A 27,130-nucleotide genomic window follows, 5' to 3' on the forward strand; every position below is an offset into this window, starting at 1 on the left:
GAAAAACTGGAGCAGGGACCCCGGCGGCAGGTTGTTATTTTCGGGGGCTCGGCGCTGCGCGTCCTGCTTTCCTGTCATCGCAAGGCAAGGCGCCCGCTGCTTCCCGCCGCTGCAGCCTGCGTTGGGGAGCACAAAGAGTGGAGGGCGGGCTTGACCCAGGGTTGGGGTCCGGCCCTGGCAGCCTGCTGCAGGCCGAGCGGCTCTGCTTCTTCGCTGGCCGCCGCGCAGGAGGGTTCCAGGAAACGTCCGCCTGCCATGAGCCAGCGGGACTGAGAGCCGGCGACTCCGAGCAGCGCGGGCGAGCGGAGCAAAGGGCCAGACCCGGGCTCAGGGAGTGCGGCCCACGGCCGCCGGAGCTGCGGATCGGGGCCGGGCAATGATCCGGGGTGTGGAGGCGCCGATGGCTGACAACCCGCCGCAGCCGCCGCCCGTCATCTTCTGCCAGGACTCCCCGAAGCGGGTGCTGGTGTCGGTCATCAGGACGACCCCGATCAAGCCCACATGCAGCGGCGGAGGGGAGCCGGAGCCGCCGCCACCGCTTATTCCCACCAGCCCCGGCTTCAGTGACTTCATGGTGTACCCGTGGCGCTGGGGTGAGAACGCGCACAACGTGACGCTCAGCCCCGGAGCCGCCGGGGGCGCCGCCTCAGCTGCCTTGCCCGCCGCCGCCGCAGAGCACCCAGGGCTTCGGGGCCGGGGCGCGCCCCCGCCCACCGCTTCGGCCGCCGCCGCCTCAGGAGGTGAGGACGAGGAGGAAGCGAGCAGCCCGGACAGCGGCCACCTCAAGGTAAGCGGCGCGGGCGGGGCTTGGGGCAGTCGGGGCCCGTTAACGGCACGGCCCGGGAGCCGGCAGCGCCCGCAGACACGGCGGGCGGGGCGGGGCCGAGTTTAAAACGCGAGGTCGCTCTGGCAGGGGCGGTGGCGTTGGCGGGTGACAGGACGCTGACGTCACTGCCGCGCGCCAAAAAACTGCCCCGGGGGCGGGGCTAGGTTTTAGTCACGTGACAGCACCCGGGGGGTGGGGCAGTACAGCAGACCGGAGGCCACAGGCCAGCAGGTGCAGTAGGCGGGAGTGTGGCCTTGTTGTCACGGAGGGGGACGGTCAACCCGCTCTGCCAGTCGTTCGGCCCACCGCTGAGTCTTTTCTGGCGGGAGAGGGCGGGAAGGACCGCAGGCCTTGAACTGTTCCTCTGGGTGCGGGGGGAGGGGTTGCGCAGTTTCTGCCTCACCGCAGATACCCCGCCCCTGCTAAAGATGCCCTGTAGAGATAGCCGAAGAACAAGAAGGGACTTAGGGGAATCTTCCCCACCGGGAGTTGAGCCCTCGCTTTCACGCATCCAGCGTACTACTTTGCTAGGTTCTGAGAGCTCAGAGTGGAATGGGACGCTGTTGTCACCAACCTCGAATTGCTTGAAGTCTCAGACTGTATTAGAGCTGGAAAGGTTTCAAACCTACAATTTACGGATCAGGCAATTGAGGCTTAGAGGGATTGGTGAAGGGAGCTCCCCAAGGTGCACAGCTAGGTAGCGGGAACTCTGGTACTGTAGTTGAGTTTTTGTGGCTCCTAGTCCTGAAGCATGTGTTGGAGGTGCCTCCCTGCTGACATATACTTACCTCTATAGACTGTAAGCTCCAGGAGCGCCGGGACAATTTCTCTCTGGTAGACTTATTTGACTTTAATACCTTATACTCTGTAAATGCTGAATAAATGTGCTCAGTTAAGTATTTGTGTAATGAATGGTGCTAATATAAGGTTAATATTCAGATTCTATTTGTTAAGTGGCTATATAAGATAAGCAGTTTGCTAAAGATAAAACAAGTAAATCACCTTGTTGATAAGTACGTCTATATTGGCAAATATTATAAAAATTGAAACAGGTTTTATCATCATTTTACACGCAGTAGCAAAGATGTTGAAACACTGTGTTGAGCCCTGAGGAAATTGATACACTTTGTTACTAATGGCATTGTTATTAAAGAACTATAAATTTATACAGCTATATGCCTTGACACACTTCAACTCTTGAAGCTGCACTTCAGTAAAAACTTGAAAGAAGCAGCAGTAGAAATATTTATATTAGTGCTGAGTTTGTGAAGTGAACAATCATTGTGTGCTGTCTCTAGGTAGCCCTTAGTAAGATGGCTGGGTATCCTAGATATTTTTCCGTGTTAACATATTTACATGTTTAGTACTTAAAAAAATATATATGTAGTAGGTTATATGGTTGAGCAACATAAAGACATATATGCACAAATTACTTATAGAAGATTTTGCATCTGTTATTTTATTCTTAATTATAATTGAATCTAATTTTGGATTATCCAAGAAGATTAATGTTATAATAGATAAGTGAAATCTATACTTTTTTTGGGGGGGCTAAAACAGTTTTATCTTCAAATAAACCTTTTAGAAAACATTCTTAATAATGCATAGGTTTGAATTTTATTTCCACTTTGTCTTCCTCTTTTCAGAAGTAAAACAACACAAGTTATGAAAAACATTTAAAAGTGAAAAGGCTGTTAGATATTTCACTTTTCTTCCTCCTCACCATCTTTCATACCATAACTGTTTCATAAATTAGTTCATAAATTAGTAGGCAAATTGATTTTAACGTGTCCTTTTATCAATGAAGCAATCCAAATACAGCTTCAAAAATTCATTCATTTAGTTTTTGCAACTTGAGGGGGAGCCTCAAGCCTCCGTATTTTGTGCCGTCTGGAATATACTTTCATTTAAGGAAGTTACCTAGTTTGATTTGTGATCAGTACATTCTAGACTAAAGGTTGGGAATTCCAGCCTCCTTTACTTTGTTTTGCTTCTCTAAAGTACTCGTAGTTCTTTTATCTCCATATACTCATAGGTGAATCATGCTGGCTGAGTCTGCTCACTTTTTGGGAAGACAAGTTTGTAATATAGTTGGTGCCAATAACATGGCACCAACTTCTACCCCCTTCTCTCAGTATGTGGGTTAGAGGCAATAACAGCTTTGGGTTTGAGAACAACTTTTGTGTTCATTTACTGTCTTTTGATGCCACCTTTCTCATGGGAGGTGTTAACATCTGAGTCCTACACACCTGGTGTCAGCTTTTGCTTGCTTTCTTGTTTGTTTCTGCCCAACACTGCCTCCCCGCCTGTGAGGAGAACATCCATCTAATACCAACTTATTTTGGCCCCTCATCACAAGATTGTTTAGCACAATTGGGATATAGTTATATATTAGCACTGTCTCTTCCCAGGTTGTAGAATTCTGGGAAGGAAGGGAGAAGGTCTAATTTTCATCTGCCAAATGATATTCCAAGCCTCCATATTTTGTGCCCTTTACTCAGACTGCATTCATGAGGTTACTTCTCCACTTTGGGACCTGTGTAGTTTGGCTTCTCTGCACATCCTCAGATACCACTTACCCTTCAGGACCCGCCAGCTGCCTATCCTGTTTCCCTTTTCTATCACCAATCACTTTAAACATCTAGACAGCACATAGCCTTACCAACAGCTGATTAGTACACAGTAGTTTTTGATAACCACCACGTTTAAACATAACGTCATGTTAACGTGTTAACGTGAACACAGTAGCCACCATTTGTTATTTATTGCCTTGCAGAGCAAACCACCAGACTCTGTGTTGATTGTTTTGAATTCTTTTAATTAATTTACCTTGTTTACCTAATGAAAAAGGATGAATTAGAGAAGTCCCCAAGATTAAGTTAACATTATATAAGTGGCAGAACTGATTGGAACTTTTTAGAGCCCTTACTCTTAATCTGTACCTGATACTGCTTCTGTGTTTATCATGTGTGTATTGACTTAATCTGTACCTGATACTGCTTCTGTGTTTATCATGTGTGTATTGACTTTAGGGGTTTATTTATTTATTTTTAGTATTAAGAAGATGCAAGTAGGGAATTCCCTGGTGGTGGTCCAGTGGTTAGGACTCTGCGCTTCCACTGTAGGGGGCATAGGTTTGATCCCTGGTCAGGCAACTAACGTTCCGCCAGGCAGCATGGCCAAAAAAAAAGAAGATGCAAGTAGACTTATGAAATAATACACACTATTCATAACTGCCTATATCTCGATTGAGATGCCTCATGAGAATACACACAGTACAATAGATAGATGCAAATTAAGACTTAGAAAGTGGTCCAGATAGGTCAAGGTGGGGGATAGAGTTAGGAAGCAGATATGCGAGCCATAGGAAATTCGGATCTAAATCTGAATTCGAAAAGGGAGATAAGATCTATTTACATTTTCTCATGAAAGTGAGAAGGTACACACGCCTCCCTCTGAGAACTGTTTTTCTTTTCCTTCCATGTTGTATCTGTATAATTTATTTGAATTTTACTTTGTATAAAAATGTGTTGAGGACTTTTAGTTTTTTTAGTAATCACATGAATATAAAGTTTGAACATAACTTTTTCTAAAGCTTAGGTAAATGTGTACATTATTCTAAGTGGCTTGAGAAATAACTCCAATTTTATTAAATAACTTTAAAGTTATTGACATTGAAAACAAAACATTTACCATGAAATATTTTAGAAAACACTTTCAAAATCACTATCTTCTGGAGGTACTGAGATTGTTTTAAAAATTAAACCTGCTGAAGTATGCAAACATTTTTGGCGATATATTCATTTTTCTTCTTTCTAGTAGCTTATTTTGCAGCAGTTGCCATATAATAGCAATAGGATGTCTAAGAGTTTCTTTTTTAACTTTACTTCTTTTTTTTTGCAAATCATCAAGCAGTCTTGACAAGATTTCTCTCTTAAGCTACAGGTACACTTAGTTGCTGATGAGTTAACTCTATTATTGTCAAAATGTACATAGATACATGGTTTTCTTATTGCTAAGGCTAAAATGAAAAAGGTCCTCTTTAAGTGACACTGCTTAGTTTTGTAGATATGGTTAAAAGATGCTATTTATTCATTTATTTAGGGTATTAGATGATTACTTGCCTTGTTTAATTTTCTTAGTTGAAAGAATGCACTTAGTGAAGTCTTACCTGTATATGGCTGGGATGTTGTATTATGTTGCATTTTTCAGCTCTTTATTTCTCACTTGGAAAATGCAAGTATGATTTGCATTTTCTTGTTTCTAGATGAAACAAGATCTTAGAGTTACTGGGAGGCAGCCAAATAGTTAACTTTAAAAAAAAAAAACTTCCCCCACTATTAAACATGCTTGATAATTATTTTTTTAACCAGAAACAGAGAAAATAGTAATGGATAATCTTAAAATTTTGATAGTAAATAGTATTTGATACTAAATCAGTTATTTCAAATTGTAATAGAGTCAACAATATGTTTTTATGTATTTAAAAAATATTGGGGGGGGGGGCTTCCCTGGTGGCGCAGTGGTTGAGAGTCCACCTGCCGATGTGGGGGACACGGGTTCGTGCCCCGGTCCGGGAGGATCCCACGTGCCGCGGAGCGGCTGGGCCCGTGAGCCGTGGCCGCTGGGCCTGCGCGTCCAGAGCCTGTGCCCCGAGGCGGGAGAGGTCACAGCAGTGAGAGGCCCGCGTCCCGCAAAAAAAAAAAAAAAATATTAGGGGACTTCCCTGGTGGCTCAGTGGATGAGAGTCTGCCTGCTAATGCAGGGGACACGGGTTCGAGCCCTGGTCTGGGAGGATCCCACATGCCACAGAGCAACTAGGCCCGTGAGCCACAGCTATAAGCCTGCGTTTCTGCAGCCTGTGCTCCGCAACAAGAAAGGCCGTGATAGTGAGAGTCCCGCGCATCGCGATGAAGAGTGGCCCCCGCTTGCCACAACTAGAGAAAGCCCTCGCACAGAAACAAAGACCCAACACAGCCAAAAATAAATATAAATAAATAACAAAGATTTGTTGAGAATCACTGACCCTATACTTTGCAATACTATACATTAAATGTATAAAAAAAATTAGGGAAATTATCCTTTCATGGCAGAGGAGTTGTATTACTAAGGTTTTTAATTAACCTTATTTCACGTTCCATTTCTTTCTTAACAGAACAAATCATCTGCTGTTTTTATGGATCATAGATGCTGTGTTTGTTTTTCATTTTTAAAACTATTTAAAACAATTATTAATGATATGATCATAACCAGCAACAATTTATACAATTATTGTGGAGAATTGATGAGATCTTTATCCCATTAACAAATATTTATTAACAATGTGCCTGAGTCAGTTAGCTTAGGCTAAACCATGCTGCAGAATGAACCTCAAAATCTCAATCTCAACCTAAACAAAGCTCGTGTTATGTATCCTGTGAGGGTTAACAGCAGGTGTGCTCTTCATCCTGTTCATTCTGGGACCCAGGAGGAACATCCCCTACCTGGGACATGCGAGTCTCAAGGCAGAGGAAAGAGCGATGGTAGGACCTTGTGATGGCTTTTAGAGCTTTTGCTCAGAAGTCACACATGTGATTTCTATTCACATTTCATTGGTCAAAGCAAAGCTATATGGCCAAGTTGGGGCCCATAGTGCGGAAGGAGCAGTGAATATTTTAACAATATTATAATCTGCCACAGTGCTTTCTCACATTCTTTTCCATTATTATTATTATTATTATTATTATTTTGGCTGCATCGGGTCTTAGTTGTGGCACATGGGATCTTTGTTGAGGTATGTGGGATCTTTTTTCATTAAGGCACGTGGTCTCTTCGTTTCGGTGCTCGGGCTTCTCTCTAGTTGTGGCTTGCAGGTTTTTCTCTCTCTAGTTGCGGCGTGCGGGCTCCAGGTCATGTGGGCTCTGTAGTTTGAGGCGCGCAGGCTCTCTAGTTGAGGCATGCGAGCTCAGTAGTTGTGGCTCCAGCTTAGTTGCCCCTCAGCATGTGGGATCTTAGTTCCCTGACCAGGGATCGAACCCACGTGCTCTGCATTGGAAGGTGGATTCTTTACCACTGGACCACTGGGGAGTCCCCTCACATTTTTTTTTCTTTTTATACTTTTGTGGCAGAAAACACATAACATAAAATTTACCATCTTAACCATTTTAAAGTATTAACTATATGAACGTTGTTGTAATAGAACTCCAGAACTTTTTCATCTTACGAAACCAAAACTGTACCCATCTCGAGCTCCCCCTTTCTCCCTCTCTATGGCCCCTGGCAACCACTATTCTGCTTTCTGTTTCTAAGTTTGACCATTTTAGATACCGCATATAAGTGGAATCAGGTAGTATTTGTCTTTTTGTGACTGCCTTATTTCACTTAGGATAATGCCCTTAATATTCATCCATGTTGTAGCATATGGCAGAATTGCCTTCTTTTTTAAGGCTGAATAATTTTTCATTGTATATATCACATTTACTTTATCCATTCATCTGTCAGGGGACATTTAGGTTGCTTCCACCTCTTGGCTGTTGCAGAAATAGGTTTTAATATCTAAGAATTTTTTAGACATGACTTATAAGATAACTCATCCATGTTGAGATTGAGCTTTTCTTTCAAGGTGAAAATTGATTGAAGGGAATTTTGCTGTGGCTTATTATCAAGGTTTCAGGCTGATGTTTTTAAGCTTTGGGAAGGCTTTAGGTTTTTGTATTGACAGCAGTAAAAACATCTTCAGTTTGGATGTAGGTGTTTTTTATGTTTTTCTTTTTTTTTCATTTAACTTATATGTGTAAAAATTTAACTTACCTGGAAAGAAAGTTTTTTTCTTCAGGGAAATGCTTATTTTAGATTAGTTTTACATACGTAGAAATGTTAAGACAGTACAGGGAGTTCCCATCAACCACATATCCAGTTTCCCCTATTGCTGACATCTTGCATTAATATGATACATTTGTTACAATTAACGAACCAAATTGGTACATTATTAACTAAAGTCCATAGTACGTTCAGAGCTCGTTAGTGTTTTTAAAAATTGAGCAGACATTCACATAGCATAAAATTAACCATTTTGAGGTATAATTCACTCATAGTTAGTAACTCACAATATTGGGAAACCACCACCTATATCAAGTTCCAAAACATTTTCATCGCCCCAAAAGAAAGTCCTGTATTCATTAAGTAGTCACTCCCTTTCCCCCTTTATAGGCAGTCTCTGGAAAACACCAATCTGTTTTCTGTCTGTGGTTATACCTATTTTGGACATTTTATTACATGGAATCATAAAATATGTGGCCTTTTGTGTCTGACTTCTGTTACTTAGTATACTGTTTTTGAGGTTCATCCACCTTGTAGCATGTATCGTTTCTATGGCTGAATAACAGTCCATTGTATATGTATATGTACATATGTATATGACATTGTATCACACCGTCAAACTTTTCCACAGTGGCTAAAACTTTACATTCCTACCAGCAATGTATGAAGTTTCTAGTTTCTGCACATTCTTGACAAAAAAACACCTTATTTCTACTTTTTTCCTGTTTTTTTTTTGATTTCTACTTTTCTCCTGTTTTTTTTTTGAGTATAACTGAGTTGGTGTGAAGTCGTATCTCACTGTGTGTGTGTGTGTTTGTGTGTATGTGTGTGTGTTTAATCTTTTTCCCTTCAGGCTTTACTGAGATATAATTGACCTCAATTGTAGTTTTGATTTGCATTTCCCTAATGACTAATGATGTTGAGCATCTTTTCATGGGCTTGCTGCCCATACATATAACTACTTTGGAGATATGTCTATTCAAGTCCTTTACCCATATTTTATTTGAGTTTTCATTGTTGTGTTGTAAAGTTTCTTTATATATTCTGGATACTAAAACCTTATCAGACATATGATTTGCAAGTATTGTATCCCATTCTGTAGGTTGTCTTTTCACTTTCTTGATAATGTCCTTTGACACAAATGTTTTTAAGTCCAGTTTATCTATTCTTTTGTTGCTTAGGCTTTTGGTGCCACATCTAAGAATCCATTGTCAAATCCAAGGTCATGAATATTTATCCCTGTTTTCTTTTAAGAGTTTTAAAGTTTCAGCTCTGACATTTTGGTGTATGATGCATTTTGAATTAATTTTGTATATATTGTGTGAGGTACAACTTCATTCTTTTGCATGTAGAAATCCAGTTATCTCAGAACTATTTGTTGAAGAGCTATTCTTTCCTCATTGCATGTTCTTGGCACCCTCGTTGAAAATCAGTTGGCCATAGGATAAGGGTTAATGTCTTGATTCTCATTTTGTCTCATTGGCCTATGTCTTTCCTTATGCCAGTACTACACTGTCTTAATTGACATTGCTTTGCAGTAAATTTTTTAATAGGGAAGTGTGAGTACTGCTTTGTTCTTTTAAAATATTGTTTTGTCTACTTGGATCCTCTTGCAATTCCATGAGTAGAGGATTGCTTTTTCCATTTCTGCAAAAAGGCCTTGGGATTTTAATAGGGATTGCACTGAGTCTGTATATCACTTTGGGTAGCAGTGGTATCTTATATTAAGCCTTCCAGTCCTAGAAGTGTATCCCATAAGTTTTGATATGTTGTGCTTTTATTTTCATTCATGTCAAAGTATTTTCTAATTTCCTGTGTGATTTCTTCTTTGACCCATTGGCTGTTTAAGAGTGTTGTTTAATTTCCACATATTTGTGAATTTTCCAGTTTTCTTTCTATTATTGATTTATAGTTTCATTCCAAGTATGTCAAAGAAGATGCTTTGGATGATTTCAGTCTTTTAAAATTTATTGATTCTTGCTTTGGGCCCAACATATGGTCTATCTTGGGAAATGTTCCACGTGCACTTGAAAAAAATGGATATTATACCGTTTTTGTGTGGAATGTTCTTCATATTCTGTTAGGTATACTTGGTTTATAGTGTTGTTCAAGTCTTCTATATCTTTGTTGACCTATCTAGTTGTCCTATCCATTAATTGAAAGCGAAAGTCTCCAGCTATTTTTGAGCTATGTCTTTTTATTTTCAATTCTGCCAATTTTTGCTTCATACATATTGGGAGCTCTGTTGTTAGGTGTGCATGTGTTTATAATCGTTATCTCTTTTTCCATCCTTTCACTTTTTTTTTTTGCCGTACGCGGGCCTCTCACTGTTGTGGCCTCTCCCGTTGCGGAGCAGCAGGCTCCGGACGCGCAGGCTCAGCGGCCATGGCTCACGGGCCCAGCCGCACCGCAGCATGTGAGATCCTCCCGGACTGGGGCACGAACTCGTGTCCCCTGCATCAGCAGGCGGACTCTCAACCACTGCGCCACCAGGGAAGCCCCATCCTTTCACTTTTAAACCTATTTATGTTTTTGGCTCTAAAGTGAGTTTCTTGTATAGACAGCATATAGTTGGTTCATTTAAAAAAAAATCCATTCTGCCAATCTCTGCCTTTTGTTTGCAGAATTTAATCTATTTACATTTAAAGTGATTACTTACAAGGAAGAACTTCTCCCATTTTATTTGTTTTCTATAGTGTTATACCTATTTTGTTTATCAATTCTTCGATTACTGCCTTCTTTTGGGGTTGATTTTTTTTTTGTAATGAACTATTTTCTTTTCTTTCTTGTTTCCTTTTCTGTTTTTATTTTTGAATTAATATCACCTTAGCACCAATAGTATACAAAAGTTCTGCTCCCATATATTTCTGTCCCTCTCCCTTTTTGTTGTTGTTGTCATAATTACATCTTATATTGTGTTCCCATTAACAAAGATTTATTATTTTTTAATATACTTGGCATTTATCTTTTATATAGGAAAGAAAAGAAGAGTTATAAGCCCAAAGTGCAATACTTCTGGCTTATGTAGTTACCTGGTGTTGTTTATTTCTTTGTATGGCTTTGAGTTATTGTCTAGTGTCTTTTCATTTCTGCCTGAAGAACTAACTCCCTTTAGATTTATTGTAGGGCAGGTCTAGCAATGAACTCTCTTAGCTTTTGTTTGTCTGGGAATGCTTAATTTCTTCATTTTTGAGTGATAGTTTTGTTGAATATAAGTTTATTGTTTGATTTTTTTTTTCCTTTCAGCACTTTAAACATGTCATCCCACTGATTTGTGTAGTTTCTCCTGAGAAATCAGCTGTTAATCCTGTTGAGGACTGGTATGTGTGATAAACTGCTTCTTTCTTGCTGCTCTCGAGTCTCTGTTTGTCTTTGTCTTTTGATAGTTTGATTATATCTCCATGTATATCTCTCTTTGTGTTTATGCCATTATTTCAAATATTCTTTCTGCTCTAGTCTCTCTTGCCTTCTGGATTTCCGATTGTGTGGGTGTGGGTATGCTTGATGCTGTGGTGTCCCCCAGAATTCGTGTGTTGAGATCCTGACCCCCGAAGATGATGGTGTTAGGAGGTGGGGGTCTTTGGGAGGTGCTTAGGTCATGGAGGTGGAGCCCTCATGAATAGAATTAGTGCCTTTATGAAAGAGGCCCTGGAGAGCTCTCTTGCCCCTTTTGCCATGTGAGGACACAGCAAGAAGGCACTGGGTATGATCCAGGAAGTAGTCCCTAACCTGACCATGCCAGCACCTTCATCTTGGACTTTACAACTGCCAGAACTGTGAGAAATAAACTTTGGTTGTTTATAAGTTACCCAGTCTGTAGTATTTAGTTTTAGCAGCCCAAATGGACCCATAAGACACTTGATGTCCTACTGGTATCATAGGCCCTGTTCATTCTTTTCTCTTTCTGTTCCTCAGACTGGATAATTTCAGTTGACCTATCTTTAAATTTGCTGTTTCTTTCCTCCTGACCGTTCAAATCTGCCATTAAGACTCTGTAGTGAATTTTTTTCATTTTGGTTACTGTATTTTTTAGTTTCAGAATTTGTATTTTTAAAAATAATTTGTGGGCTTCCCTGGTGGCGCAGTGGTTGAGAGTCCGCCTGCCGATGCAGGGGACATGGGTTTGTGCCCTGGTCCGGGAAGATCCCACATGCCGCGGAGTGGCTGGACCCGTGAGCCATGGCCGCTGACTCTGCGCGTCCGGAGCCTGTGCTCTGCAACGGGAGAGGCCACAACACTGAGAGGTCCACGTACCACAAAAAAAAAAAAAATAATAATAATAATTTGTTTCTTTTTTGACATTCTCAGTTTGTTGAAACAGTGTTCTCCTTGTTTTCTTTTGTTCTTTGTCCATTACCTCTTTCAGCATATTTAAGACAGTTTAACATCTTTCTCTAGTAAGTCCAATGTCTGCTTCCTCATAGGAGAAATTAACTCCTATGTATGGGAGTTAATATTTTTGTTTCTTTGCATGCTTTGTAATATTTTGTTGAAAACTGGGTGTTTTGAATATTATAAAGTAGTAACTCTGGAAATCAGATTCTCCTCCTCAGAGTTTGTTATAGTTGTGTGCTGTGGTTTGTAGTTGTTTGGTGACTTTTCTAAACTATTTTTGTAAACTCTATTCTTTATTGTGTTTGTTCTTTAAAGTCTGTTTCTTTAGCTTTAGTCATCTCATATTTTGAGAGAGATCTTGAATGCCCCCCAAAAAAAACCCCCAAAAACAGAAAAGAAAAGAAAGGGGGGAAAAAACCCTTCTAACTTTGCAGAATGGTCTGTGCTGTAGCTCTCCTTCTGTACTTAGCCAGACTGTTTACAAGTCTGTCTTAGCCTTCATTTCTTGCTTGTGCTGAGCCTAAAGATCAGCCAGAGGTGAAAACTTATGTTCTTTTCAGGTTTTTTCTGAGTATGCTTCCTGCGCTGGGCAAGCAAGTGTGTGGCTTCCTAAATTCCTGTCTTTAGGATATGTGGGCACTTTCCAGTGCCCTAATTTCCTGAGGAAATTCTCTCCCCAGCTTTTCCTCCTAGGCTTTTGGTGTGTCTGTGTGCCTTCCTTGAACTCTTTTCCCCCAGGGGGCAGCAAGTTGTTATTGGCCTTACAAGGTTTTTGAGAGATGCCCTCTGTGTAGCCACTTTTCTGCCCAGAGAGAGTTCTAAGTTAGCAAAACAAAGACAAGCATCTTGTGTCAGACCTTCAGGTAGCCCCCAGGCTGGGCAAAACAGACAAACAAAATTCTTTCAGAGTAAAGTCTTCTCTGTTCTTTCTTGAACCAGGGACTAGATTCCTACACTAAGAATGAAGGCAGTAATCTTCAAAGACCACTGAGTGAAGGGGTGGGGCAAGGGCTGTAAAAATTGCTGCAACGCTTTCCTACTGTTTTATGTTGCTTGTTTCTTGATTCATTGTTCTCTGAGTTGCTGTAAATTTCTCATCATTTTCTGGAGTTGTGACAAAGCTGATTCTGAACAGTTTTTGCTTGACTTTTTAGTGATCTGTGGAGGGGTGGGCCCTTGGAACTACCTACTCTGCCATTTCACTGATGTCGTTCAAGAAAGGTTTCAAAAAATTATTTACAGTTATACCTTTGAGATATTGTGGGTTCAGTCCCAGACTGCTAGTCACACAAGCTTTTGTTTCCCAGTGAATAAAAAGTTATGTTTACACTATACTGTAGTCTCTTAAGTGTGCAATAGCATTATGTCTAAAAATTACCTCAATTAAAAAACACTTTTAGGGCTTCCCTGGTGGCACAGTGGTTGAGAGTCCGCCTGCCGATGCAGGGGACATGAGTTCGTGCCCCGGTCTAGGAAGATCCCACATGCCGCGGAGCGGCTGGGCCCGTGAGCCATGGCCGCTGAGCCTGTGCGTCCGGAGCCTGTGCTTCGCAACGGGAGAGGCCACAACAGTGAGAGGCCCGCGTACCGCAAAAAAAAAAAAAAAAAAAACACTTTTAAAAAATATTTCTAAAAAATGCTAATCACCATCTGACGACACAGGGTTGCTACAAACCTTCAATTTGTAAAAAACGCAGTATCTGCAAAATGCAATAAAGTGAAGCGTAATAGAGACTCTGAGAGGGCTCACGCCAAGGAGTACTTCCCAGAACTTCTGCTGCCAGTGTCCTTGTCCCCACGGTGAGCTACAGCCACCCGCTGCCTCTGCAGGAGACCCTCCAACGCTAGCAGAAAGAAGTAAGAACGTGATTATCTGGGCAACAGTCAGCTCTACCCAACACCAGTCCCTCCCATCAGGGAACTTGCACGAGCCTCTTAGATAGCCTCATCCACCAGAGGGCAGACAGCAGAAGCAAGAAGAACTACAATCCTGCAGCCTGTGAAACAAAAACCACATTCACAGAAAGATAGACAAGATGAAAAGGCAGAGGGCTATGTACCAGATGAAGGAACAAGATAAAACCCCAGAAAAACAACTAAATGAAGGGGAGATAGGCAACCTTCCAGGAAAATAATTCAGAATAATGATAGTGAAGATGATACGGGACCTCGGAAAAAGAATGGGGCAAAGATTGAGAAGATGCAAGAAATGTTTAACAAAGACTGAGAAGAATTAAAGAACAAACAAACAGAGATGAACAATACAATAACTGAAATAAAACTACACTAGAAGGAATCAATAGCAGAATAACTGAGGCAGAAGAAAGGATAAGTGACCTGGAAGACAGAATGGTGGAATTCACTGCTGCAGAACAGAATAAAGAAAAAAGAATGAAAAGAAATGAAGACAGCCTAAGAGACCTCTGGGACAACATTAAATGCAACAACATTCGCATTATAGGGGCCCAGAAGGAGAAGAGAGAGATAAAGGACCCAAGAAAATATTTGAAGAGATTATAGTCGAAAACTTCCCTAACATGGGAAAGGAAATAGCCACCCAGGTCCAGGAAGTGCAGTGAGTCCCATACAGGATAAACCCAAGGAGAAACATGCTGAGACACATAGTAATCAAAGTGTCAAAAATTAAAGACAAAGAAAAATTATTGAAAGCAGCAAGGGGAAAACGACAAATAACATACAAGGGAACTCCCATAAGGTTAACAGCTGATTTCTCAGCAGAAACTCTACAAGCCAGAGGAAGTGGCATGATATACTTAAAGTGATGAAAGGGAAGAACCTACAACCAAGATTCCTCTACCTGGCAAGGATCTCCTTCAGATTCGATGGAGAAATCAAAAGCATTACAGACAAGCAAAATCTAAGAGAATTCAGCACCACCAAACCAGCTCTACAACAAATGCTAAAGGAAATTCTCTAAGTGGGAAGCACAAGAGAAGAAAAGGACCTACAAAAACAAACCCAAAACAATTAAGAAAATGGTCATAGGAGCATACATATCGATAATTACCTTAAACGTGAATGGATTAAATGCTCCAACCAAAAGACACAGGCTTGCTGAATGGATACAAAAACAAGACCCATATATATGCTGTCTGCAAGAGACCCACTTCAGACCTAGGGGCACATACAGACTGAAAGTGAGGGGATGGAAAAAGATATTCCATGTGAATGGAAATCAAAAGAAAGCTGGAGTAGCAATACTCATATCAGATAAAATAGACTTTAAAATAAAGACTATTAGAAGAGACAAGGAAGGACACTACTTAATGATCAAGGGATCAATCCCAGAAGAAGATATAACAATTATAAATATATATGCACCCAACATAGGAGCACCTCAATACATAAGGCAACTGCTAACAGCTATAAAAGAGGAAGTCGACAGTAACACAATAATAGTGGGGGACTTTAACACCTCACTTACACCAATGGACAGATCATCCAGACAGAAAATTAATAAGGAAACACAAGCTTTAAATGACACAATAGACCCAACAGATTTAATTGATATTTGTAGGAAATTCCATCCAAAAACAGCAGATTACACTTTCTTCTCAAGTGCGCATGGAACATTCTACAGGATAGATCACATCTTGGGTCACAAATCAAGCCACAGCAAATTTAAGAAATATGAAATCATATCAAGCATCTTTTCTGACCACAGCGCTATGAGATTAGAAATGAATTACAGGGAAAAAAATGTAAAAAACACGAACACATGGAGGCTAAACAATATGTTACTAATAACCAAGAGTTCATTGAAGAAATCAAAGAGGAAATCAAAAAATACCTAGAGACAAACGACAATGAAAACATGATGATCCAAAACCTATGGGATGCAGCAAAAGCAGTTCTAAGAGGGAAGTTTATAGCTATACAAGCCTACCTCAAGAAACAAGAAAAATCTCAAATAAACAATCTAACCTTGCACCTAAAGCATCTAGAGAAAGAAGAACAAACAAAACCCAAAGTTAGCAGAAGGAAAGAAATCATAAAGATCAGAGCAGAAATAAATGAAATAGAAACAAAGAAAACAATAGCAAAGATCAATAAAACGAAAAGCTGGTACTTTGAGAAGATAAACAAAATTGATAAGCCATTAGCCAGACTCATCAAGAAAAAGAGGGAGAGGACTCAAGTCAATGAAAAAGGAGAAGTTGCAACAGACACTGCGGAAATACAAAGCATCCTAAGAGACTACTACAAACCACTCTATGCCAATAAAATGGACACCCTGGAAGAAATGGACAAATTCTTAGAAAGGTATAACCTTCCAAGACTGAACCTGGAAGAAATAGAAAATATGAACATACCAATCACAAGTAATGAAATTGAAACTGTGATGAAAAATCTTCCAACAAACAAAAGTCCAGGACCAGATGGCTTCACAGGTGAATTCTATCAAACATTTAAAGAAGAGCTAATACCCATCCTTCTCAAACTCTTCCAAAAAATTGCAGAGGAAGGAACACTCCCAAACTCATTCTATGAGGCCACCATCACCCTGATACCAAAACCAGACAAAGATACTACAAAAAAAGAAAATTGCAGACCAATATCACTGATGAACATAGATGCAAAAGTCCTCAACAAAATACTAGCAAACAGAATCCAACAATACATTAAAAGGATCATACACCATGATCAAGTGGGATTTATCCCAGGGATGCAAGGATTCTTCAATATAAGTAAATCAATCAATGTGATACACCATATTAACAAATTGAAGAAGAAAAATCATATGATCATCTCAATAGATGCAGAAAAAGCTTTTGACAGAATTCGACCCCCATTTATGATAAAAACTCTCCACAAAGTGGGCATAGAGTGAACCTACCTCAACATAATAAAGGCCATATATGACAAACCCACAGAAAACATCATTCTAAATGGTGAAAAACTGAAAGCATTTCCTCTGAGATCAGGAAGAAGACAAGGATGTCCACTCTCACCACTATTATTCAACATAGTTTTAGAAGTCCTAGCCATGGCAATCAGAGAAGAAAAAGAAATAAGAGGAATACAAATCGGAAAAGAAGAAGTAAAACTGTCACTGTTTGCAGATGACATGAAACTATACATAGAGAATCCTAAAGATGCTACCAGAAAACTACTAGAGCTAATCAATGAATTTGGTAAAGTTGCAGGATACAAAATTAATGCACGGAAATCTCTTGCATTCCTATACATTAATGAGGAAAAATCTGAAAGAGAAATTAAGGAAACACTCCCATTTACTGTTGCAATAAAAAGCATAAAGTACCTAGGAATAAACCTACCTAGGGAGACAGAAGACCTCTATGCAGAAAACTACAAGACACTGATGAAATTAAAGATGATAACAACAGATGGAGAGATATATCATGTTCTTGGATTGGAAGAATCAATATTGTGAAAATGACTATACTACCCAAAGGAAGGTACAGATTCAATGCAATCCCTATCAAATTACCAATGGCATTTTTTATGGAAGTAGAACAAAAAATCTTAAAATTTGTATAGAGACAGAAAAGACCCCGAATAGCCAAAGCAGTCTTGAGGGAAAAAAATGGAGCTGGAGGAATCAGACTCCCTGACTTCAGACTATACTACAGAGCTACAGTAATCAAGACAATATGGTACTGGCACAAAAAGAGAAACATAGATCAATGATAGAAAGCCCAGAGATAAACCCACGCATCTATGGTCAACTAATCTATGACAAAGGAAGCAAGGATATACAATGGAGAAGACAGTCTCTTCAATAAGTGGTGCTGGGAAAACTGGACAGCTATATTTAAAAGAATGAAATTAGAACACTGCCTAACACCATACACAAAAATAAACTCAAAATGGATTTGAGACCGAAATGTAAGACCGGACAGTATAAAACTCTTAGAGGAAAACATAGGAAGAACACTCTTTTTTTTTTTTGTTCTTTTGCGGTACGCAGGCCTCTCACTGCTGTGGCCTCTCCTGCCGCGGAGCACAGGCTCCGGACACGCAGGCCCAGCGGCCACGGCCCACGGGCCCAGCCGCTCCGCAGCACGTGGGACCCTTCCGGACCAGGGCACGAACCCGTGTCCCCTGCATCGGCAGGCGGACTCTCAACCACTGCGCCACCAGGGAAGCCCCAGGAAGAACACTCTTTGACTTAAACCACAGCAAGATCTTTTTTGATCCACCTCCTAGAGTAATGGAAATAAATAAATAAATAAATAAATAAATAAACAAATGGAACCTAATGAAACTTCAAAGCTTTTGCACAGCAAAGGAAACCATAAAAAAGACGAAAAGACAACCCTCAGAATGGGAGAAAATATTTGCAAACGAATCAATGGACAAAGGATTAATCTCCAAAATATATAAACAGCTCATGCAACTCAATATTAACAAACAACCCAATCCAAAAATGGGCAGAAGACCTAAATAGACCTTTCTCCACAGAAGATATACAGATGACCATGAAGCACATGAAAAGCTGCACAACATCACTAATTATTAGAGAAATGCAAATCAGAACTACAATGAGGTATCACCTCACACCAGTTAGAATGGGCACCATCAGAAAATCTACAAACAACAAATGCTGGCGAGGGTGTGGAGAAAAGGGAACCCTCTTGCATTGTTGGCGGGAATGTAAATTGATACAGCCACTATGGAGAACAGTATGGAGGTTCCTTAAAAAACTAAAAATAGAATTACCATATGATCCAGCAATCCCACTACTGGGCATATTCCCAGATAAAAACATAATTCAAAAAGACACATGCACCCCAATGTTCATTGCAGCACTGTTTACAATAGCCAGGTCATGGAAGCAACCTTAATGCCCATTGAGAGACGAATGGATAAAGAAGGTGTGGTACATATATACAATGGAATATTACTCAGCCATAAAAAGGAACGAAATTGGGTCATTTGTAGAGATGTGGATGGATCTAGAGACTGTCATACAGAGTGAAGTAAGTCAGAAAGAGAAAAACAAATATCGTATATTAATGCATATATGTGGAACCTAGAAAAATGGTACAGACGAACCGGTTTGCAGCGCAGAAGTTGAGACACAGATGTAGAGAACAAATGTATGGACACCAATGGGGGAAAGCAGTGGGGGGTGGTGGTGGTTGTGGTGTGATGAATTGGACGATTGGGATTAACATGTATACACTGATGTGTATAAAATTGATGACTAATAAGGACCTGCTGTATAAAAAAATAAATAAAATTGAAAAGTTGAAAGAAATGAAGCATAATAAGTAAGGTATGCCTGTATTATGATATTTTGTTTTAATGAGTGGAGTCCAAGAAATTATATTAATGTTTATGCACATTGTTAACAGGATGGAATCCGACGTGGTAGACCCAGAGCAGATACTGTACGGGATTTAATAAATGAAGGAGAGCATTCGTCCAGCAGAATACGTTGTAACATCTGTAATAGGGTGTTTCCACGGGAGAAGTCACTCCAGGCTCACAAAAGGACTCATACAGGTAAGTTGAGCAAATTTTAGAGAATGCCAAAAGTGATACTTAACTGAAAGCTGATTTGATGTTTGGGCCTATAAATTAATTTTTAGTTACCTTACATTTCCGTATTGTAAAGTTTTAAAAACAGGCACTGTATAGTCAGCTTCTCTTTTGGTGCGGAGGGATAGTTTTCTGAACATTGATACCATGTGATTTCTAAAGTTATCATGGTAATTAATGTAGTTGTCACAGGAATGTTATTACTAAATTTGGTTCTATCCTTCTATGTACCCGAATTTTACTTGATATGCCCTTAAGTTGTCTGTATAATTGTTAAAACTGATTTGTAGGCCAAATCCTAAATCAGTTATAGTCAAGTTTTTAATAGAATTTCTAGAATCCTCAGGGTATTTGACCTAACTATTAAATCTAAGGTGAAGTATAATTTTTCAGAATTAAGCGTATTGTAGGTAGCTATCCCAAGACTATCATATATCTTTATTTGTGTAGAGAAGTTATACTTGCATTTAAAATACCATAAAAATACCATATAGAGAGCAAAAAGATAATATAAAGAGGGCCTTGTTCTTTCCATAGAGAAAGTTGGTCCCACCCAGGAGGAGCCATATGGTTCTAATAATGATATCAAATAATTTACAGATGAGGAAACTGAGGCACAAAAACACCCAATTACCACTGACTTACAACTTCTCATACCCTTAAGTCTAGAACTACACTGGCCAGTATAGTAGCACATGTGGCTGTTGAGCACGTGAAATGTGGCTAGTCTAAATTGAGATGAGCAGGATGTTTAAAATACACTTAGTATGAAAAAAAGAGAGTAAATGATATCTTTAAAATTTTTTGATAATGATTACAAATTGAAATGATAGAATTTTAGATATATTGGGTTAAATGAAGTATATTATCAATTAATTTCACCTGTTTCTTTTTACTTTGTTAATGTGGCTACCATAAGTGGTTCTCATTCTATTTCTGTTGGTCAGTATGGGTCTAGAACTTGGGCTTTTAACCCTTAGTCCCCTGTTTGTTCCACTATGTTTATGGTCATCACCTGTTTCTTTTTTCTTTCCGTTTTTGAAAAGATATATTTTAATGGTATGCTAGAATACAGTTTTCTTAGCTAAATCCCTGAAAAAGGGTAAAATTTTAATTTTGAATCATTATAAACTAAGGTGGCCAAGATGTTTTGACTTTAGGTATCATTCAGTAAAACTATTATTGAATGAATATCTGATTTTGAGAATTTTTTCAATCTACTTAGTCTGAAATAACCCCAAATAACTGGTACACAGCTGTAGAGTACATTTTGCCAGTGTGAAATCAGTTGCCAAGATTCAAGACCATGCGGCATCATAAAAAGGTGCCTGAGTCCCAGTCCCGATCTACCACTAACCCATTGTGTGTCACCCAATACTTCCAGGCTTACTACACTGTATGCCAGGGAACGGAGCCGAAGATCTCCATGCTATAGTTAAGCTCTAATAGTACATGCTTTGTAAAAAGCTTTTGTCTTACTTTATCCTATGTTTATTAACTTGTGTCCAACTGTCACATTCGTTTAGTACATTTCTAAATAATGAGAAATTTAGGGAAGACTCATTACTGTTCTTTGAGTCATATAGGAAGAACCAGTATATAATTGTTGACCAAAGAATGTTTATTCAGGAAATAATAAGTTTAATTATGATTGAAAAACAACCTTTTTGAGTGCTTTCTTTAGCCTAGCACTGTGTTGTATATAGGAAATGAAATGGAGTACAAGGTGTTACGTATCTTTGTATAAGGAGAGTACCATGATACATAAACAACATAGGACACTAAGTTAGTGAAGGGATATGTAGCTTAATATTTGGAGGTGGGGGTTGGGGGGTAGGGAGGAGTTTTACTGAGACTACAGGATTGGGAAGATTTGAATGGGCAGAAAAGATAGGGATTTCAAAGAGTAGAAGATGGGGAACTGCCTCATGGCTGGAATGAATCTCCAAGAGGGAAGTAAAGATAAACCCTGCTCCCTAACCTAGTAGCTATAGTGCAGGTATTAGAGGACCATTTAAAAGTCAGCAGATAATTTTCAGTTGTTCAAGGAGTATAGTAGGGTTTGGGGTAATTTTAGAGGGTAGTTGCCTGGCAGCTATTCTGGAAGTGCTGTGCAGGTCAGAGACTAGAGGCCTGCCAGGGTTCATTCTAGGTGGGAGGGGCTACCAGTCTGACCAGGGGAGGTGGCAGTGGGAAGGCAGGAGTGGCAGACATGTTAAAGAATCAGCAAGAGCTAGCGATTTGGATTGTGAGGCGAAAATATGGAATAAGTTGAAGATGATAACTTTAAGGATTTGAACCTGGGTACCTAAAAGCTCAACGCCTAAAGAAAATATTGTGCTTCCAAGTGGATAGATGCTTCATATCATCCAAGTGTGCCCTTAGCACTTCCACTTGCGGCTCTGCAGAGGCTGTGACATGTTTTATTGTTGTTTGCAGTCGTAACTTATATAAAGGTTGATTCTCTCTCCGTGCCCCTTCCCCTTCTCACCTTATTGTCTCAGAAATAATATATAACATCTGTCTACTTAGGTGAGAGACCCTATCTGTGTGACTATCCAGACTGTGGAAAAGCCTTTGTTCAAAGTGGACAGCTCAAAACCCATCAGCGTCTTCACACCGGAGAAAAACCTTTTGTTTGTTCAGAAAATGGTATGGTGTTAGGAGTTATGGAATAGCTAGTTGGGAGTTAAAATATCTTTTGCTTGAATTTTTGGGAAGCGAGATTTTTGATAAAGATTTAATCAAACCTCATAAGTTTTCTTCCTTGTTAATTGTGATCCATGCTCGATTTCCAGGAAATGACTGATTTTTAAATAAAGTATTCTTTTTAGGTGAAAATCTTAAAGGGCAATTAAAAATGCTATATCTAGTTGTATGCTGTAGAAAAATCTATACAAGTAAATACAGCCTTTAGAGTAGGCTTTTACTTTGGTTTTAAACTTTTTAACTGTTAAACTGAAAGAAGCACATTATTGTCGAAATTTTCAGTACAGGAGGAGCAGGGGTGGGGTGGATTTTACCAGCTCAACAGTGCTACTGTTGGTAATTTCATAGTTTCTTAAGCTGTTTTTCTTATGTACATTTTTACACAGTTATATTTGAAATTCAGTACAGTTTTGTTCTGTTGCTCCATGGTTTTCTTTTTTTCTTTTTTTTAATAGATCTTTATTGGAGTATAATTGCTTCACAATACTGTGTTAGTTTCTGTTGTACAACAAAGTGAATCAGCTATATGTATACATATATCCCCATATCCCCTCCCTCTTGAGCCTCCCTCCCACCCTCCCTATCCCACCCCTCTAGGTCATCACAAAGCACCGAGCTGATATCCCTGTGCTATGCGGCTGCTTCCCACTAGCTAACTATTTTACATTCGGTAGTGTACATATGTCGATGCTACTCTCACCTCGTCCCAGCTTTCCCCTCCCATCCCGTGTCCTCAAGTCCATTCTCTATGTCTACATCTTTATTCCTGCCCTGCAACTAGGTTCATCAGTACCATTTTTTTTTTCGATTCCATATATATGCGTTAGCATATGAACAATGATTGCCTCAATGTTAGTTATTAAATATTTAATTTGTTTTTAAAATTTGCTTGTTATCAACAAACATGAGGGGCATGTTTTCCTACTTAAACTTTTGTTTACCTTTGGGATGTTTTTTTATGATAGAGTCCAAGAATGAAATTCCTGGGTCAGAGATTTTGAACATTTTTATGACTTGTGCTAATAAATCACTTTCCAGTGGGGTTGAATGCATTTACATTGCGATGACCAAGGTGAAAGAACCGTCTTCACATTCCTCTCAGTGGCATTGATAATAGCAGCTTAGGGTTATTTTTTTTTCTCCTCAAGTTATAGAATGATAAATTTCATCATCTTAATTTACTTTTCTCGGATACCAGAGAAACTGAACATTTTCCATGTCTGCTGGATGTCCAGATTCTGATAACTGTTTCCTTCTGTGTTTTGAAGGCTGCCTAAGCAGATTCACCCATGCAAACCGCCACTGTCCGAAGCACCCTTATGCCAGGCTGAAGCGAGAGGAGCCCACAGATGCTCTCAGTAAGCCCCAGGCTGTGGACAACCAGGCTGCCGCCGAGTGGTTGGCAAAGTAAGGCTCTCTCTGGAGTCTACTGCAGAACACTGCCCAGTGTGTGGGTTGAAGTTGGGGACTTTGACAGTTCTTTCAGTTTAAATAAGTTGCTTTTCTACACATTTTATAAAATAACTTGAAATGGCACTTTGTTTCCTGAAACCACAGAATTGTTAGGAGTTTTATTTGGATCTGTGTGATAGAAAACTACTATATGATATTAATTAGTCTGAGTGCTTAAACCACAATTTATTTTAAAAGCAAGAGTTTACCCCATTTGAAAAGAATGTTTTTTATGTATTGTATTTCATTGGTCATTAATGCAGTGCCTCTTCATTTTCTTTATATTGGTTTTAGCTACATGTTGATTATTAGAGGGATAGAGACTAGATGTTATTCTAAAGTAAAATTCCAAAAAGCACCCAGTTTAATTTTTTTTAATGGCAACAAGGGGACCCGTATAAAAACATTTCTCTAAGGATATTTTGATTTAAGGAGTCATCTATCACATACACACCAGCAGCAGCTGACTGTGCCGTTCCCTAGCTTCACTGGCTTCCTCTGTACTGAGGATAAAGTCTAGAATCCCTAATTGTGTTGCTGGGGCTCTGCCTCCCTCTAGCAACACAGCTGTCTCCAGTCACCCGGGCTCCTTGTCTCTCAACAGCACTATTGCTGTTGTTTCCAGGCCTTTGTGCTCACTTCCCTCTTCATTTAGCCACTCTGCTCATTCTTCATTTCTTACTCAGGTTAAACACCACTTCAGGAAGTTCTTCCCTAACCTGCCCACTAACCCCCCAAACAAACAAGGTTAAATCCACTTAATAGATGCTTTTATAACACATTGTATTTTCCCTCTCAAAACCTCCTTCACACATTTACTTGTTCAGTGGCTATCTTCCCTGCTGGATCGTAAGCTCCACAAGGGCAGGGAATATGTTTGTCCCGAGTACTGCATCACTTCCTTCCTCCCTCTTCCTCCTGCCTGGCCCCCACTGCCCCATTATATCTAATTTTGCCCAAGCCAGAAACTTATTAGTCATCCTTGTGTTTATCTTCTTTTTCTCCCATCTACTCAGTGACCAACCTATGGATTCTACTTCCTTAACAATTATCAGATTCAGCCACTTCAGTCTTCTCAATCCATTCTCCATGCCGCTGCCAGAGGAGTCTTTCTAAAATGCTAATATGATGCTCAATATTAAGTCTAAGCCCTTTATTATAGCATTCAAAGCCCTTCGTTACCCAGTCCTTGCTGACCTTGCTAAGGTATTTTGCTATTTTGCTATTTTCCTTTTTTAGTTGTCCTTCAAGTGATACTGAACTGTTTGCATTTCTCTTTTTATACTTCTGAATATTTCCAAAACTTTTCTAGTTTGAGTAGTCTGGATTTCCTGAAATCTGGTCATTGTATTTTTTTTTGTATGTAATTTTAAAAACAGCTTTATTGAGGTATAATTGGCACACAATAAATTGTACATATTTAAAGTGTATAATCTGATGCGTTTTGACATATGTAGACACCTGTGAAACCATCACCAAAATCAAGATAGTGAACTTACCCATCACTTTCACAGGCTTCCTCATGTCTCTTTGTAATCCACTGTCCCTGCATCTCCCTGCCCTCCTCCACCCCAAAGGACACTGACTGGTCTGCTTTCTGTCACTATAGTTAGTTCACATTTTCTAGAGTTTTATACAAATGGAGTCATATAGTATGTACTTGTTTGTCTGGCTTCTTTCAGTCAGCATAATTATTTTGAGAGTCATCATGTTGTTGAGTGTATCATTTCATTCCTTTTCATTGCTGTGCAGTAATCTGTTACATGGATGCACCTCCACTTATTTATTAATTCACCTCTTGATGGGCCTTTATGTTGTTTTTGGCTATTACAAATAAAGCTGCTATGAACATGAATATACAAGTCTTTGGACATTTTTGTAGGTAATGGTACTGTCATTTAAATATGCCTTTCTTTGGTTATCAAAAAAGGTGGAACATTTGTATTTTTTCTTGTGAATTATCAGTTGGCTACGTAATAGAAAATGATGGTGCTCTTAAATTCTTGAGTAAGCTCTAGGTGTTACACATATTAATCCATTTGTCCTATTTTGTGGGTTTAAACTTTCTCATAGTTAACTCTGTCAGAAGCCATCATCCCTCTGTGGATAGAATAAATGGGTTTCTAATGATTATTCTACTGTTTCTATATTTTATTCTAGTCCATTTCACATATGATCTTTAAGGCAGCTATAGTTTAATGACAAAAACACGTGACTAGAGAGTTGAGTATAAGACCCAGAACTGCCACTTGTTGATTTTGTTATTCTGAGCAAGTCCTTCAACTTCTTGAACTTGAATTTTTTCCTCTGTTATGGAAAAACATCTAATGTATTCGAAATCACTTTATAACTTTATAAACTGAAACACAAAATAATACTGTAGGAAAGACCCCCCCTTTTTATTTTCTTTAAAGAAAAGTGAACATTTGAGAATGTTATATATACTGTATAAGTAATACGGATGCATTTCATATAGGTACTGGGAAACACGAGAGCAGCGTACTCCCACCTTGAAAGGAAAGCTGGTTCAGAAGGCAGACCAGGAGCAGCAGGACCCTCTGGAGTACCTTCAGTCTGATGAGGAGGACGATGAGAAGAGCGGTGCCCAGCGGCGTCTGCAGGAGCAGCGGGAGCGCCTGCACGGAGCCCTCGCTCTCATCGAGCTCGCAAACTTGACGGGAGCGCCGCTCCGCCAGTAGCCAGAACACTGACTCTTTCCACTGTACAAAAGTACTGCCCAGCATACTTAAAAAGTAGATCCTTGGGCATAAGCTAAGCACCTTATTTGCTTATCATAGGCTGCTATTCTGTAGAAATTTATGAAGAATGTCATTGCCCTAGAATATGGGGTGAGAGAGAATTGCACTTTTTTTATATGGTATTGGATTTCTTGTAAAGTTTAAAATATTTTGTAAATATGGGACTTCTAGTACAGGGTAGAAAACTACGTATTGTGGGAAGCTAGATTTTGCAAGTTTAATGCATTCATTGGAAGCAGTTCTCACAGGAAGCACTTTCTGAATAAGACACTTGTATGAAAAAAAAAAAGAATGGTACATGTAGCCAAAGAAGGTTTAAATAGATTATTTATAAGATCATTTTTAACAATGTATATTAGTATGTTTAACAATACTGTAAACACTGAAACAAGCAAGAAAGTATAAGATGTGCGTAAGATATATATTTTTAAATTGCAAAATAGCGTGCCTAATAAGACTAGAGAAATGGAAAACTGACTATTTCGGAAGACTTTCTAACTTACCGACTTTGAAAGAAAATAGGTATTTGAAGATCTTGGTAAGATGAACAGGAGTTCAGAATTTTCAAAATTGGAGTAAAATCAGTCTTATTCTATCTTTCTGAGGCTTTACAACTCACTGTGATATTTAGGTTTGAAAGCACTTGTCACCCTTAGCTTGTTAACTTGGGAACTTTTGCACATTTCATGTTTCTCATTTGCTGAAATTGAATGATTAATCT

General features: G+C 39.5%; 1 protein-coding gene across 1 annotated transcript; it reads left to right on the forward strand.

Moving 5' to 3' along the window:
* Positions 1-26,687, forward strand: ZNF367 (zinc finger protein 367). Its single transcript, XM_029203120.1, has 5 exons — positions 1-787; positions 19,303-19,453; positions 22,022-22,141; positions 23,467-23,605; positions 26,127-26,687. Exons 1-5 carry the CDS (start codon positions 377-379, stop codon positions 26,347-26,349), a joined length of 1,044 nt encoding a protein of 347 aa, XP_029058953.1. The 5' UTR covers positions 1-376; the 3' UTR covers positions 26,350-26,687.
* Positions 26,688-27,130: the final 443 nt, after the last annotated feature.

Source organism: Monodon monoceros, unplaced genomic scaffold (genome assembly GCF_005190385.1).
Source record: "Monodon monoceros isolate NGI ecotype Baffin Bay Population unplaced genomic scaffold, NGI_Narwhal_1 Super_Scaffold_5, whole genome shotgun sequence".
Lineage (NCBI taxonomy): Eukaryota > Metazoa > Chordata > Mammalia > Artiodactyla > Monodontidae > Monodon > Monodon monoceros.

Bases quoted from the DNA above. Each gene is read 5' to 3' on its own strand.
- ZNF367 (XM_029203120.1), top strand. From the start codon at position 377: ATGATCCGGGGTGTGGAGGCGCCGATGGCTGACAACCCGCCGCAGCCG. The intron at 19,454-22,021 runs GTAAGTTGAGCA...CTGTCTACTTAG, and splicing joins TCACAAAAGGACTCATACAG to GTGAGAGACCCTATCTGTGT. The intron at 22,142-23,466 runs GTATGGTGTTAG...TGTGTTTTGAAG, and splicing joins TTTTGTTTGTTCAGAAAATG to GCTGCCTAAGCAGATTCACC.